The following is a 16,561-nucleotide window of genomic DNA, read 5'->3' as shown; positions in this document are numbered from 1 at the left end:
GATAAAATAACAAGTATAGAATAGCCGAGTTTAGAAAAGCTCTTTTAGGTCGGCAATAACTGTTGCAATAATTTTCATTAATAGTTATAACTAAGATATCTTAATGAATAACGATACATTAATCAAAACTTTGAAAGTATTACAATTTTGATAGGGATATTTCCTTCTTATTACATTTTTTAAGTATGTATTCAAAATATGCTGACAATAATATACGTACTTTAGATTCTCGTTTATACACTATTAAACTTTCTCGATTAATAATGTAAATAAGTATTGTTTCGACGCTCTGTACGAGGACAAGACTTTTGGAGACATTTGGAATCATTGAGGAGCGCTTCTTAAAGCTTTGCAATGATGGCTACGGCAAGCAATTAAAGTTTCACGTTCAAAGTGGTTTCGTCGTGCCACCAAAATGTGGAACTTGAAAAATCTACTTAAAACTGCTACTCACTATTGAAAGCGTCACTAAATGATCGTTAATTTATTGATAAGTAATTTCTTTGTCAGTTGCAGAACGTAGTAAAGGTTGTATAGTATATATTAAAAGTATAATAAAATTCACATTAATCAAAACGATTCAGAATGTTTTACATCTTTGGTTGTTATGATATGTTTACGTTATTGCAGCGTTCCACGCAAAAGAATGATGGCATCCGTGATATAAAAGTATATAAACAATGAAAAAAATACACTATACTCAAGTTTCAATTGTATTTTCCTGTTTTACGAAAGGTTAAATTGAAACGAAGAAGACTGGGCTTTGAGAATATGAAAGTTGTTCATATTTGTTGCTGCGATTAAAGCTTTTGAACGATATTATTAATTTAAATAGCTAGAGTCTATTTCAAAGTCTTTGGTTGTCTTTATGATCGTTCCCTATGAATCTTAAACACTTGATAGTACACTCGCGATGATGATTCATGATCCCTTGGTAAAGAATTTATGCCAACTATTATCACTAATTATAAGTAAAACTGTAAAATTGCACTGTATAATATTGTAATTATACTAAATGAATAAACACTTGCTTCATATTTGCCAGTAATTATTCCCTGAGCGTAGGCGAAACCTTAGACACTATGCGCAAAGATTTGCTTTGAAAATTACATCAAATGAACTGTTTTATTTCGTTTTTTGTTTCACGGCTATAAATGAGCCACCAGAAAATATTATAGTTTTATAAAGTAGCAGAAGTTTGAGCACATAATTCTTGGGGTATAAATTTCTCAAGACATAATAAGGCCGAATATGCAATCAAATCTCAAATATGGGATTCTTATCAATGATAAGAGAAGACGTTCCGAGCTACACGCTCTTTACCTGTTTGAGAATTATTTTTTTGTTCCATCACGAAATAAGTGGCTGTGATTTTGTCTCGACGATGTTCAGTGAATATTTCGCTTTATGAAGGCTGATAAAAGAATTGTTACTAATGATCAAAGTCGGTGGCAATGAAATAAAATGTCGTTTGTTACGAATGTTTGCGACTGGTAAGTTGTTTTTAATTAATTTTTAATTTAACAATAGTGGGCAAATTTATCCAGTAATTTTTGACGGATAATCTGCATCCACAATTATATAAAAGAAGTTTTGTAAATTTAGCCGGATTAAATCAAGTAAAAACATACAGGCGTAATTGCGATCAAGACATTTAAGGATAATGTTTTTTTAATAACATCTAATTTTAAAGTAAAAAATTCGATCAAACGGGTATATTGTGATAATGGATTATGGTCATCTTTGATAAAATAATACATGTTCAATGAAATTATTACTTACTATGGAATTTGCACAAATATTTTAATACAATATTATTGTTCTTATCAGACTTCTTCGGATCATCAAAGTTACATAACTTATTATTAACGTGTTTTATTATTATAATTACGAGTCTAGCGTTTATCGCCTTTTAAACAATGAATGAAAAAAATTAACGTTGAACGTTTGAAGTGATAACATCGAAAATATTTAGAGCGCATCCCAAGTTTGTGTTTTAAATTTATGATGGAGATGATTCCAAATGCGTCAGAGACTCGCGGGGAAATTTTTTATTTATTTAACGTTGACGTCTGCAGAATATTGCAACACTCTGAAAGGATCTGAATCACATAATGCTTTGATACAAAATGTTATATTCAACGTTTGTTTTAGGCTCTGATCGAGGCATCGGTTAAAATGACCAAAAGCTGTGCATTTCAATTCTTCATCCGACACATCGAAGAATTGTAAATGATCATGACGACTTTAAATTCGACGAATGACTTGACGAGAAACTCGTCGACAAACTTAGCGGAAGTTGAAGTTCTCGAAGGACTTTTGGAGCCACTTCCGATATGGAAAAATATAACGAATTTGATAGAGGAATCAGGGCCTCTCGCGGCAAATTGGACAAATTTAACGGAACTTCAGTATCTTGAAAATATCTTAGGGCCACAATATTTGCCGCTCGACGTGACAGTGCCTCTGACAGTAGTATATACTACCATATTCATATGCGGGATTTTCGGCAACGTAATAACATGCGTGGTGATTATAAACAACTCGACCATGCAGAATGCGACAAACTTTTATTTATTCAGTCTTGCGGTATCCGACTTGATACTTTTATTACTAGGTACGAATGTTACACGAACGTCTCGGCAAGTATCTATACGATCACTAAACGTTTGCTTGTTTCGCCCCCCCCCCCCCCCCCCCCATTGTTAAAGGTTTACCAAACGAATTGAGCGTCTTTTGGCAGCAATATCCGTGGATTTCCGGAAAGCTATTCTGTAAAGTAAGGGCATACACATCGGAGACGTACGTATGTTTGACGCATTAGCAATTGAAAGCCGACAGGTGTTGTAAGCAATGAAATGTTCAAGGTCATCGTACGTTTCGGTGCTGACAATAATGCTGTTCTCGATAGAAAGATATTTGGCCGTATGCAAGCCGCTGCACTTCAACGCCATGAGCGGCTTGAAGCGACCAGTGTGTTTCATTATAGGGGCTTGGATTGTCGCTTCGGTCTGCGCCTTGCCATTTTTTATATACACCACAATAAATTACATAGAGTATCCTCCCGGTATGTAAATATTTATAAGTTAAGCAGACTCACCGTTTGCCGCTATTAATAGTTTGTCAGCGTTGCAGGTTCTGGAAATAATTCGGATATATCGGCAATATGCGGCATGATGAAAGAACACCTGCCCAAGAACTTTCCGCTTTACGAGCTGAGCACCATGCTCTTCTTCCTCGTGCCAATGTTGGTCATTATGATCCTTTACGCTAAGATGGGAATGCAAATACACGAGAGCTTGAGAGGAACGAAGAAGGCTAACGTCAATCAGTTTAACAAAGAGGCTCAGCACGTCAAGTCGAGACGAGGCATCGTCAAGATGTTGAGTAAGTCGTGCCATTCTGCACTCGCGACAAAAATCTAAGAGCCGGCTTTGCTTTCCTAGGCGCAGTAGTGATTACCTTTTTCATATGCTGGGCGCCATTCCACATGCAGCGACTGCTATACATTTATATGCACGAGGTCGACGCCGAATATTATCCGGATATGAACGAATGGCTGTACATCATCAGTGGCTGCTTTTATTATTCGAGTACCGCTATTAATCCGCTGCTTTACAATTTCATGAGTAGTCGATACCGCATGGCCTACAAACGAGTATTGAATTTTCAAAGATTATGTCATTGGTAAACGAACGACGACCCTGGACCAAACCAGTTTTCGTCGGCAGATTCCAAAACCAGTTTCAATTTACGACTTGGTATCAATCAATTTCATGACTTTTATATCGCTGCAAATCGAACTTTCGCGACAAGTTCGAACGGCTTGTAGTTCAAACTTTAAACGCTTCTTAAAAATATTGGATATTATACCGTTACTAAAACTAATTTAGTTTTCCTGAACAAATAGAATAAAAGAGCATCGCGTAGTTTCGTAAACTTAAAACAAATGAGAACAGCAACATCAACGATTTTTTTTAATAATAATTTAATATTACGTCAAATCTACATTAGCAGGAATATGTGAATATTAAAATTTTCTCGTAAAATCAAAACACGATTGTTACATGATAGAGAGATAACAGTGTAGTCGATTTGCGTTATAGTTTATAGTTTAATAGAAACACTTTGAAGAAAACGTATATTTTTCCGCAAAAGGATAACGACAGAGACAACTGTATGTGAATAATTACATTTCATTACTGGCAAAGTACGTAAAGAGATATGTGTCTAAGCGAGGCGACAAAAAATTTTTTTAAAACAATCATAAATTTTATCTGAGCATAAAGGATAATGTATATACAATCGTAATTATCTTAATAATAACAATTAATTTTGAAACACTTTTTAATTTATTATTTTTTTTATAATAATAAACATAGAAAAATACGAAACAAGTTTTTTCGCTTGCTATATGTACATTTATACGTATAGAAGTCGAATGGTCGCTTAACGATCTACGAATGTCATTCATTTGAGAATACAAAAAAAGTATTTTAATTACCTATCACTAATTAATACTTAGATTTTATTTATAAAAAATAAGGTATTACAAAGTGGACGGTCGTTACGCGATTTAAGCGAAATATTTTTTTTCGAATAATAAGATCCACTATATATATATATATATATATATATATATATATATATATATCAAGGCACATACATAGCACGGCAACGATGTAAAATTAATAATAATAATTATAATAGATTAAGTTTACGATAAAAACTGGCCATATTCATTGAAAAAAAAAATGTATTTTGAAAACGTTCGAGAGGGGGTAGGTTGTTTGTCTCAGATTGGAATCTGCAGTCGCGCTTCGTGATTAGGAGTGTGGTGGGGTGCTTATGTAATCTTGACGGATTCCTTGTTGCTGTTGACGTGCTCCAATTCGATGTTATCGTAGGCAAGAGGATCGTTGTCGTAATAGGCATAGTCGTAGTCGTTTTTCTTGCTTATTTTCGGGCGCAGCGTGGTCTCCTCGTAGTACTTGGCGGTGGTGGTGTATTGCTGCTGCTTGGCGGCGGTCGCCTGGTTCTGGTAGTACGACTGCTTGGGCTGCGTCACTTGGGGCGCGTGAGTGTTTACGTTGAAGTTGTTGGGATTGTAGGTCGTTGGCGAGGCCGCTCGTCTGCAAAGGCATCGGTCGTCAGACAATCGTACGACGCGATTTTTGGCATGGGCTTACCTTGGGGTCGGAGTGGTCGGTCTGACATTCTCAGCCAGATGGTTGACGCTGGACGGACTGAAGCCAAGCCCCACGGAGGACCTGCCGAAGTCGTAGCTCCTGGTGCTGGTCTCGAAGTTGGGGTAATTCTGCTTGTACTGGGTGACCTTCTTCGTGACCTTGGTCGACTCGGCGTCGGTGTACTGAGCGCTTTTGGTCGTCAGAGTGGTCGACGACTTGTCGAAGAATGCCCGGTGGTTTGGGAATTTCTTGGTGACGGGACTGTAGGTGGTCGGGGCATAGGTGTTGGTGGCGTAGCTGTTCTGGTTGTAGTCGGCCTTCTTCGTCGCCTGGTAGTTGTTGTGGTTGTTGTGGTTGTTGTGGTTGTTGTTGGCGTTGTTGTTGGCGTTTACATTGTCGTAGTTGTGGTTGGGGTACTGGGGGGTGAGGGTGGTCGACGGGTAGGACGTAACGTTCGTCCTGTGGACGCTGTAGGCGGGGTGGACGTTCTGCTTGGTGCTCTCGTAGCTATTGTAGTTGGCCTGCTGGTTGAAGTCGTAGACGAGCGGCTGCTTGGTGGTCGAGGGCAGCGCCTGGCTGGTGTACTGGGCGGAATAGTTGGGGGGCTGCTCGCTGTAGCGAGTGGTCTGCGTGGGCTTGGCGGTGCTCTCGAAGCGGTTGAAGCCAAAGGCGCCGTGGAAGGTGCTCTTGGTCGTGGTGGTCTGGTAGTTGGTGTAGGCCTCGGTCGACCTGAGAGTGGTCGCCGCCGGCACGGTGTGCTTACTCGTAGGCCTCTGCGTGGAGCTGGCCTGCTGATGATAGGTGATGATCCTGGGGCTGTTGGCGCTGCTCGCTCGCTGCGTGGTCGTGCTGTAGACGAACGCCTGGTTGGGATTGTAGCGAGCCTGGCCGCTGCTGGTGGTCGGCGCGCCGGTGGTCGGCTGCTGCAGCTTCGTGGTGGCGTAGGCGTTGCTCGCCGGCGCCGGCTTGCGGCTCACCTTGCGCAGGCTGCTCTTCTTCTCTTGCGGCTGCTCCTGGGATTTGTTGTCCTTCTCGGGCTCCTGGTAATGCTTCTGTGTTCTCGCGGCGCTGTACTGCTGCTGACCGGCGCTGCCGCTCTTCTTCGGCGGGTCGACGTCCTTTCCGCCGTTGGAGTTGCCGAAGCTGTTGTAGGGCGAGCGAATCGGATCGTTGGACTCGCTGCGCTGCAGGTGGTCTTGGGGCTCGTAGTCGCTGCGTATGCTGTCGTAGTGCAGCGACTCCAGACCCGAGCCGATGCGGTACAGGTCGAAGTTGTCGCTGGCGTAGTAGAGAGTCGCGGCCTCGCAGTCCACGTCGTACCAGTCGGCGCAGGTTTGGCTCTCCTGGTCGAAGGCCGTGTCGTTCGGGCAGAGGAACCTGCGATCGCGCAGCACGCGCGTTGCGTCGACAGTCGCTTTAGTCGATCTCTCTCCCACGGCGCGTGCGATCGCACGTGCAGAGTCATCTCTGAGTCCGCGGGCGTTGAGAAAGGTTCGTCGGAGTCGCGCGACCCCCCCGAGGCTCTTTGCTCGTTGCGTCTTTGCAATGCAACGTTTTCGACGCTTTCCACGGTTCCCGAGAGAGAAAGTTTTGCGTTTTGATAAAGCGCCGAAAAGGAGACTTGCGCAAGCCAGAATTTTACACGGTTGTTGTTTTATTCAAGCGTCATTTACGCTCGTCGCTGTTCTTTAGTTGACCGCGCGCCGAATAGAAAGTATCGATTGACAATTCCGCTGATATAAATGTTTGATGCGCGAGTTCATGTATGTTTCAACGATGAAAGACAAGTAATAAATTTCTCGTGCCCTCGCCGAATTGGATTCTACTGTTGATAATGGAAAAGCGCGTTTTCAACGGTTGCGCCGAACTTCGGGAACTTAAAGAAAAAAGAAAATAAGAAAAGAAAACGGAAAAAGAGGAGTAACCTTCCGCGAAACTGCTAAATAATTTATCGCTGATCGTGCCGTTGTATGTTAAATAGCGGTACGTATAGTTAGCATACCTGTAGTCCTGAATGCTTCCGGCAACAGACACGCAAACGTGGAACAGTTGACAATCGGTTTCGGGATCTGCGTAGTAGCTTCCAATGATTTTGTTGCGGCACGTAAAGGATGTCTGCGGCATGTATTGCTGGGAGTACCTCGGCGGCGGCCGCTGAAGAGCCGACGCGCAGGTCCACGCTAGCGCCGCTTGAAAAAAGAAAAGCCACCAAACGATGTGCTCTCACTTGGAGTACCATCGGAAGAGTTTTCCGAAAAATTGTCAATTGCAATTCGAACACGGCGACGAGAGAAAAGCGGACGGGCACAAGCTCGCGAGAGAGCGCTTTTGCGACGAGCGTTTGCGAGTAGCTGGCGCTCGGAGATCGAGGCTGAGATACCGAAAGTGAAAGTTCAAGTGTGGAAGATGTCAACTGCCAAGGCAGATTCTTAACACACATTTTTCTCCCGAGCGTATCTTGGAGAGCGATTTGCAACTGTTATTTGCGGATCGCAGCTTGGCCGAGCGATCTCTCGGCGATAAGAAGAGCGAAACGCCGATAAGAGTAGCGCGACGACGCGAAGCTAGTTTAGCTGCACGAATATCGTCGCGCGCAATCGGATGATCCTGCGCTCGCAATAAATGATTGTGTGAAAGCGTGCGATTCGAGTAGTAAAAGCCGAGTGATGTCAGGCATGTGAAGTGACGTCACCCGTTAGACGCTCTCACTCCGCGCCTCGTGCGCATAGCTCAATCGTTATGGTCGCGGTCGAAGAGTGGACGACGCTTCCTTCCGCAGCTCGGAATAAATTAATCACCGTCGTCGCCGAGGGTCCGTGCGTTATTTCACTACGCGCTGCGCCACCTTCTTTCTCGTCTTTTTCTGTCCTTCTTCTTCTTCTTCTTCTTCTTCTTGTCCTTTACATAACGTTAGAAATCTCGCGGACCAAATGGGAGAAAAGGCAATCTGGACTTGTGCGTAGGTGTAATTTGTCGCGCGCGGCGCGCTCCAGCGGTACGTGCTTAATCAAGCCGGCCTTTCCTCGGATGAAACGAGCCATCCTCAATTCGGTAATTACGCGCGCGGACGCGCGGAATGAGACTGTGCGCGCGACAAAACCGTGCTCGCGGAATCAAGACTCTCAACTATGTCAATTACGCGCGGCGCGAACGTTATGAAACGGCGCGGCGCGCTACTTCGTACCAATTTTTCGTCATTACTTCTTTTTTTTTCTCCTTCACGCGCGCCGCGCCGCTCGCTTCTTTATCGCCTCGGACGTGCTTTTTCGCTTCTCTTCGCTTCGTTAAAATAACAAACTGGCAGCGGGAGCTCAGCTAAACGACCAAAAAATACAATCGGCAAACGTCAGCTTTGTTAAGTCGTAATGGCAAACGGCCATAAAATATATAGCGATAGATGCAATTAGAGAAGTCGAAAAAAAAGAAGAATTTTATCGGGCTCGAGAAGGAGGGTGGCGAGGGAAAGAAGCGTTTACAATTTATGTAACGAGTTTTGAAAGCAGATGGCTCATCTTCGGTGTAAAAGTGTATACACGTACAGAGCGAAAGAAAGGTACGGCGCAGCGAGTGCCGTGGCAATAATCAAGCGTCACGTAATTTCTATCTATAAACAGGTTTTCTAACTTCTGTATTAATCTGTTTGGCGCTAAATAACTGAAAGCTAGGTTTGTCAAAACTATATACACGTCCGCGTTACGAAAACCTCGGCAGTGGAAAATTCGACGGCGTTTTTAATTGCGGACGCGCGCGATTCTCTCGGAACGATATTAACGATTTTTCTTTTTCGCTATTGCGGCTCGTTCACCAAGCACATCTTATTGGATTCGAGGTCATCGAGAGCTATGCAATAATTATACGCGGCGAGTTGGCGAGTTGGCTTTGCGTACGTATATACCATTAGGAAAAACCACTGTCATTCGTTTTGCGGTGTATCAAATGACTGCTTATATTGCGAACCGACGACACTGCCAACTGCACGGTTTCGAGTACGCAATTTGTCAATTAGCCGTTTTCACCGTCGGCTAATCAGATAATTGGCGAATCTTTACGGGAAAAGTCAACGTTGGCCCAGTCGATCAACACTTCGCCTCTCTTGCGCTATTAAAAATTTGCCGGCGCACCGTTGTAAACCCTCCGAGTGCAATGATCGACGAGCTTCGATGTACTTTAGATCGCTCGCAGCAACGTTCCCGGACAAATTTTCGCAGCAAACTGAAAAATATTCCACTTTCACTTGTTGTTCGAAAATAACTTCTCCGCGGCACCAATCTTCCACAAAAGTTCTAAAACTTTCATCTCATTTAGCACAAATTACGGAAATATCGCCGATGCGTGACGTAATATTTTCACACTTGTTCGCGCAAACTCCGAGACCGCTCAACGATTGTTCGCCGCGAGCATACGTATGATTATACGTGGTGTATCGAAAGGAAATAGGTATTGCGAACACGTCGATCCATAAGTCTCGCGCGGAGACAATGCGAAGCCATAAATAATAATGGCAACGAAAAAACACGTCATACTAATCGCAAGAAGCTCGATAAAGATTTTAATCGCGCGTGCTGTATAGCGGAGGAGAGCACGGTAGCTTGCAATTATTCGAATAACTAATCCGTCTTACGAAATGATTACGTGGGATAGTTAAGTGACGCTTCCCTACACGTACAACCGCGTCGCACCGCGCATATATCGCAGCAGTAGCGTACCTTCATCCATTTGCAGATTCGGAGAGCCGTTCGCTTTTTTCTTTTCTTTCTCCCCCCCCCCCCTCCCGCCCTCGCCTCTGCGCAGTCTCGCGGCATTACGATACTCCGCGCGTACAAAAGTCCGAGCTCGTTGACGCCAAAATCCTCGCGAGATTATCCGCTTTGCGCATAACATATGGTCGTCGCTGCGTCTCTCGCGTTGCGTATCGTTCGCCACACTTGTCCCCCGCCCGGGAAGGTGAATAGTTGCGAGGCGCAACGGACACCGACGGGGCCGAAGATTCGTTGGTCGCTTTGGCGGAGCTTCGGGCCTGGCGCGCCGGGGTGGACGGGCGCGTTCGTGAGCACGAGCGTGCCCCCGATGATCGCAGTAATGGGAAACCGCTGCCGTCGGGACGCGAGAAGAAAGAGAAACGCGCGCGGCGCGAGAGATTCGGCTGATCGTCGCCGACGGCGCTTCCCGATCTGATTTCGCGATCGAAGTCGGATAGGCGCAGCGCGCCGCGGCATATTTATTATATTCCGCGTGAGCGTCGACACCTCGTTAGCGCGTCGAGCAACGATCGTCGTCTTGTCTTCTATCCGAGTTGCAAAAGCTTGCGAAAGCGCGGCGCGAGCGTACGTAGGGTGCAGTAGCGAAGAAAATGAAAGGATAAGTCAGTCGCGGCGCGCAGGGTCGTTAGCACGTTGACACAGTTAAAGCGCGCTCGCCGAGTGGAAAATCGAGTAACTCACCTAGCGCGCAGACGAGGATGCTTCTGCTGCTGCTGCTGCTGCTGCTGCTGCTACTGTTGGTCATCCTGCTCGCAGAAACGGCTTACGAACGGAGAAAAAAAAAATGAACCAAGCTGTCTAGGTCGGAAAGGCGGTTCTACGGAAGAGTGGCAGTCATTGAAGCTGGCCGAGAAGCGTGTGGCCGTGCGGCAGAAATCCGGAAGAAGAAGGAGGCGGCGGAATCGGTTCCCTGGATGTGCGCGCCAAGCGAAGTCGATGATGCGACTGCCTGTATAGGCGGTCTCGCGTATGAAAATAGAGTTTCGGAGAGAGAAGAGGCTGCTTAGAGTTGCGGCGGTACCATCCGGTGTGTTGTGTGTGTGTTGGCGCTCGCTCGCTCTCCCTCTCTAATGTGACCTCTCTCCGTCCTTCTCTCCTCGCGAAGCGGCGGACGTCTCCCTTAATATCTCATTCGCGTCTCTCTCTCTCTCTCTCTCTCTCGTTGTAACCTTTCTCTTTGGAGCTCTGCGAGTGTGTAAGTGAGGCTCCTTTAAAGAGCGAGAGGATGAGCAATCTTATAGAGCTGCTGCTGCTGCTGCCGCCGCCGCCGCCGCCGCCGCTGCCGCCGCCGCTGCTGGCGAGGAGTAGATAGGTAGGTAGGTAGGTAGGTAGGTGGTAGGGAATTGCCGCCGCCGTGGCCGCCACGCGGAGAATGTACTTTAACTCGCCGCTCGCGCCGGCAGATGTGAAGTTTCTCATTACGTCACACAACGCTAGCGCGCTCCTAACAAAACCCATCCTTTTTCGCTTTTCTTCGCCTCTTCCTCCTCCTCCTCCTTCTTCTTTTTCTTCTGAACCTTCTCGGACGCGCACTTGTCCTGCGTCGACGTGCCGGCCGCTCGCGCTCCGTCACGGCTCATCGGAACGAGAAAGCTCTGGCTCGTCCGTCGGGCTCGCGAACGCTTTAACAGCGCGCGCCGATTCGCAGCGCGAGCGCGCGTAGATCGACTTCCACGGGCGTTATAAAAGAGCGCCCGGCGTCTCGCGCGAACACGTCCCACAAGGAGAGCGCTCGTCGAAACTCGTCATGAGAAATCATCGAGGGAGCTGGCGGCTGAGGCGCGCGCGCGCGCGCACGTGTGAACGAGGGCTGCGTGGCGCCGCGGCGCGTCCGCGTAATCCGGCAGACACGTCGGGAGCGCGAGCGAAGGCTTTCCGCGGAGGAGAGCACGACCGCCGAGCTATACGGAGCCTCGCTCGCTCTCGCGCGAATGCAAGTGAAAGTAACACTATGGCGAGTCGCGCGCTCTGCCCCGGCGCTCTCCGTCGCTACGTGTGCTTCCTTCTAGCTGTTGTAACGCGGCTCGTGCTCTTCTTCGCCGTATCCTTGCCGCGTCGCACGTCTGTCTGTGTGTGCATGCGGCATTTTTCTCGAGGGTACCTCTCCGCGGTGATTTTTGATGGACTTTCTCCGCTGACTGTCTGCGCCGCGCCGCTCTGACCTTTCGCTGGAATGTCGCCCCGCGAGGCAGACACGTCGTCGTCGTCGTCGTCGTCGTCGTCGTCGTCGTCGCCGACGCAACGCCTGACGCTCGCATGGGACACTGGCGGGCGCTATTGTGTCATCGCGAAAACGTCTCTTCGGGCCGATTCTCCGCGTTGGACGAACGTGCGTGCCGGTGCGACCATCGTTGCGACGCCTCATCGACGTCGTCCTGGCTGCGGCATTCGGCTGAGCTCGTGGAAAGTTCGTACTGGTATTCGCCTGCTCGTGCGAAGCCTCTTCGCTCGCGACGCTCACTTCACGCGGACCCAATTTATGCCATTTCATCGCCGCTCGCCGAGGTCATTCGGGATTCTCGAGGATTAATGTCCCGCTAATTCATCCTCGAGCCGTGCTCTCGGATCTGCTTGAACATTGACCATATTTAATTACTTTTTTGCAACGACACCTTTACGGGAATCGACGCCTTGCAAATCGCACATCGGCGTGAATCTTAAAACCTTATTGGATACATGTGCGGCTTCTTTATGCGCATACCTTACGAACGTAATACGCCGTGTACGCAATCGATCGCTCAAAATTCTCCGTACGCGCAAGAGAGGAATGTTATTTCAAGATAAAAACGCATTGTTTGCGCAATCAGTTACTTTTCAACATATGCGTTTATTGAGAGAGAAAGAGAGAGAGAGAGAGAGTGAGAAGCACTACGCAGAGTGTTATTGTAACAGTTTTCGTTATTCAACTGATATGAGCGGAAGATCCTCGAAGCCTCTTTCGTTCTGAGAATCAAGTTGTAAAGATCATTCACACGTATATTTCGCAGCATTAAAAATTCTCGTAAAACGATGAGGACATCGTATAACTGGACCGCACATTTTTTTTTTTTTGCAGCGTGAATCCGCTGTTTTTTTACATACTCATTTTTAAGCGCTATTACTAATTACACAGTACTCAAAGCGATTCGCTTTCTAACCGATTTTTGATTGTAGTATTGTCTTTAAAAATGTTTAAAAAAAACAAGACTTTCTACACGGCTATATTATATCCGAATGTTTATTGGCGTATCTTTTCATTGGTATATATGTGCAAGCAAAACGTTTCTTTCAATGGGTTTTTTTGCACAGCATACAGCCTGCGGCAGCGAGAGAACATCAAAGTAAATAATCCCCGCATTACGTCAGATATCAAAGTTTATTTAGTGGAATATGTTTTTGTGAATATTTACATATATTTACGTATTGAAATGTGCGCTTCGGACGAACTACAACGGGGAGAGAAGAAGAGTTCACTGGAGTGGCGGCGGGCACGAGGTAAATTTCGATCTAAGAAAGTGAAGGTGATGCGGCAGACTTTCTCGCAAATCTACGTGTATACTGTATATACATATGAAAATATTTGACGGTGCCGGTCTTATGTTTTATTGATGAGGTCTAATACAATAGTACAATATATTAGGTGACTAATAGAGGCGGCTGGCTCCAATTTATACAATTCGATACAACGATTCTTCTTTAGACACAGCGCAATCTCTCTGAAATTGATTAGAGCCATCAATATTTTACAGCCGTAACATTGTTCGATAATGAGCCAATTAAACAATTACGCAACTCGCAAATGTGTGTGGGGAAAAACTAAGAGAGTGAAATATAATAAAAAGCTCTGCTCGTCGGCAGATGACAAACAATTGCGGGCGACGTAACTCGGTGAGAGAGAAAAAGAGAGCGAGACCGTTCTTCCATTGCTACTAATGTGCAAGTAGCATCCTTATAAGCGAGAGTTCTGTATTGCTGGAATGCGGTCCACAGCACTCCCTTCGAATGGTACATTCTCGGCGAGTTTTCAACGAAGTTCACGCGCCGCTGATACCGCTCGAGCCGAGCTCGCCACAATCTCACCGAGTTCCGTTTTCTTCCTCTTCGCTTCGGAATAGCGCGAGATCGTCAATTATCCCTAAATAATTGGCCATCCCGGCGTTATTTGTTGATTTCGCCATGGAATGCCGCCGAGGAGGCCCCTCTACGTACGCTATTTCAAAATCCACTTTCAACTCCGCGGAGTACCCACGGCGACACGTTCTTGTTCTCTTATTTGTGTCATCTCTTGTTATGACATTTTTTATCACTGTCTCTTTTCTGCTCTGAACAATGCCGAGAATGAACGCTGGCTCCCCCCGCTCTCCTTCTCAATGGGAAATCATCCTATAATCAATTTCGTTTAATAGAATCACGTATTAAAGGAAAAAAACTTTTTCTTTCTATCCGAGCGTCTCTTCTATTTGTAACCTCTCGACCTCGAGAGAAAGTGATGAAAAAAAAGAACTCGTCAGATGGGTTTATTAAATGGATAGAGAGAGAAAGAGTGCATAGTGCGTATACACCTACGCATGCTCGTTACGAGCTATTTATCTGTACACAGTCCATACTATTTCGGAACGACAGCCATTCGTCGTGTGCGCATCTCCGACTCATTGAATTTTTCGACACTCTTGATTCTCGGAGGAAAAAATATTCCCATGCCTGATTGGATTCGTTACAGTGGAGTATATGGAGATGAAAAGGAAAACGACTGTGACCAATGATTTATCTCAGGTCCGCGGGCGATTGCAAATTACCTGTGGATAATGTCAAGTCAATAGGATCACGTGAATCCAACGGGGCGCGTCATTTTTCTTTTTATTCTCCTTTTCGACACGAGCGAAAGTTACGTATTAGGCCGCGATAATTGGGAAAGTTTCTTTCTTCAAAATCTCTATTTGTCAGGCGTTTATAGCACAATTAATTATTTAAAATACGACCAGTCGACTCGAGAATGAAATGGCCGACTATGTTGGCATGCGACTACTTACGAGCTTAGAGCCCGGCTTGGTGTACGTATGCACCTCTAATCAATCAAATATAAAATAATATATATATCAAATGCACAAATATTCGATAATCTTCACATCTACGTTACATATAGTTAAACTAAGAACCCAAGGTCTCAATCTTTTGTCTCATAATAACATTGTCAAGGATTATTAGCAAAATCAATATAATTATAGCGTAATTGTAGAATATTAATGACTGTAACGTCGATGAATGATCGATTGAGAATTTTTTCAGAAAGAAATTACATCAAATTGACGGCGCTTACGGGAGCATTAAGTGAGATTGATCTCTTATTAGAATAAAAAAGCTTGATTCAAACGTTGGCTCGACGCGAAGTCAGAACGAACGAAATCGTACAGGAAGCGGCTCATCTTCATCGGGAGAGATGTCGAAGAAAAAAAAGATCTTGAAAGTCGCGCCATCAATCATAAAATGATAAACGCACAATAACCGAGCCGTAAAAAATAATCCAAATCCAGCGACGCGGTGTGAAATAGTACTGTTTTATCCATACTTGCATTGTCATCGATAACTTGCTCGAACCGAAATTCCAACGAAACAATTAGCCAAGGCCTCCAACTAGCTCGTCGCTCGATGTCGAAACGCGAAGGAACACCTATTTACTGAAAGAGAGGCTGGCATTGTCAGTTCAAACCCGCATCCCGAGGTCAAAATCTTTCACCGTGGCGATGTCCTTATTTTTTGGTGTTCGCTCCCATGTGACCAGCGCATTTTCTGACGAGCAATTTTTTTTTGCCCAACACGCGCGTATGCGATGATTCCAATGCAAGATTATCTTCGACATCGGGCTTCGGTAAGTAAGGAGCCCCGGCGCTCTGTGGTGTCGTTTCTTCTCCATTGTTGTATAATGACCGAACTGGCGGTAACGGAATACCGAAGGCAACGAGATCAATCTGTTTGCGGAAGATCCATTGAAAGTGAAGAAAGAAAAAAAGAAGATAGTTATCTTATTTGCAAGCGCCACAACAGAGTAACCGATTCGTCCTTCGGGCACACGTTCAAGCTGATCCTCGGAAAACGCTGCTGTGATACCAGGCTTTTAAATTAAATGTCTCTCCCGAATCAGATAAAATTTTACGCCGTGCACAGTAGCTTCGTTGAATCCGATTCGCGGTGAAATTCTTTTTTCTTTTATTCAATTATGACTGCGTTATTTATTGGCCGTTATAGTTGCGAGAAAGGAATGCATTTTAAACAGGGAATTTTTTCTCTACTTTACTACTATTTTCATACGCCGATAAACATTCGATTTTAACAAGCATTTTAACGAACGGATTTTATTTAACGAGAAAACATGATACACAAATAATGGAAAAGCTGCATTTGTAAATATATTCTCATCCAAATTGCGGTACGATTAGACTGTTGCGTAACACTTGGCTTACTTAATGATTATTTATTATTATTATACCGAACGTGCGCATAAATTATTCGAGTTCTAATTGTAAATAAAATTTCTAGTTCTATCGCAGTTTTCAAACGACACACATACAAACGCAAACTGTTGACAACACCATTATACATCACATTATCCCATATAGGTAATTCATATATGAAACT

At 45.0% G+C, this 16,561-nt stretch overlaps 2 protein-coding genes across 3 annotated transcripts; one reads left to right on the top strand and one right to left on the bottom strand.

Annotated features, from left to right (window-relative positions):
- Positions 1 to 1,367: 1,367 nt before the first annotated feature.
- LOC131667591 (neuropeptides capa receptor-like) lies at positions 1,368 to 4,586 on the top strand. The gene is made up of 6 exons (XM_058941090.1): positions 1,368 to 1,493; positions 2,155 to 2,617; positions 2,712 to 2,802; positions 2,868 to 3,067; positions 3,136 to 3,387; positions 3,447 to 4,586. Exons 2-6 carry the CDS (start codon positions 2,233 to 2,235, stop codon positions 3,689 to 3,691), a joined length of 1,173 nt encoding a protein of 390 aa, XP_058797073.1. The 5' UTR covers positions 1,368 to 1,493; positions 2,155 to 2,232; the 3' UTR covers positions 3,692 to 4,586.
- Positions 4,587 to 4,667: 81 nt separating this feature from the next.
- On the bottom strand, positions 4,668 to 11,142 carry LOC131667581 (myosin-G heavy chain-like). Of its 2 annotated transcripts, none has more exons than XM_058941078.1 (4): positions 10,631 to 11,142; positions 7,192 to 7,378; positions 5,190 to 6,566; positions 4,668 to 5,132 (listed from the first exon to the last, which is right to left on the bottom strand). In XM_058941078.1, exons 1-4 carry the CDS (start codon positions 10,692 to 10,694, stop codon positions 4,847 to 4,849), a joined length of 1,914 nt encoding a protein of 637 aa, XP_058797061.1. In that variant the 5' UTR covers positions 10,695 to 11,142; the 3' UTR covers positions 4,668 to 4,846. The 2 variants fall into 2 exon arrangements, with proteins under 2 accessions (XP_058797061.1, XP_058797062.1); XM_058941079.1 differs by lacking the exon at positions 10,631 to 11,142 and adding an exon at positions 7,988 to 8,294.
- Between the last annotated feature and the right edge of the window lie 5,419 nt (positions 11,143 to 16,561).

The sequence above is a fragment of the Phymastichus coffea genome, unplaced genomic scaffold, assembly GCF_024137745.1.
Source record: "Phymastichus coffea isolate CEN01 unplaced genomic scaffold, Cenicafe_Pcof_1.1 PCOF00068, whole genome shotgun sequence".
In the NCBI taxonomy this organism is placed as follows: domain Eukaryota; kingdom Metazoa; phylum Arthropoda; class Insecta; order Hymenoptera; family Eulophidae; genus Phymastichus; species Phymastichus coffea.
The sequence above is the reverse complement of the archived record's forward strand: the minus strand, read 5'-3'. Positions and strand labels throughout refer to the sequence as shown.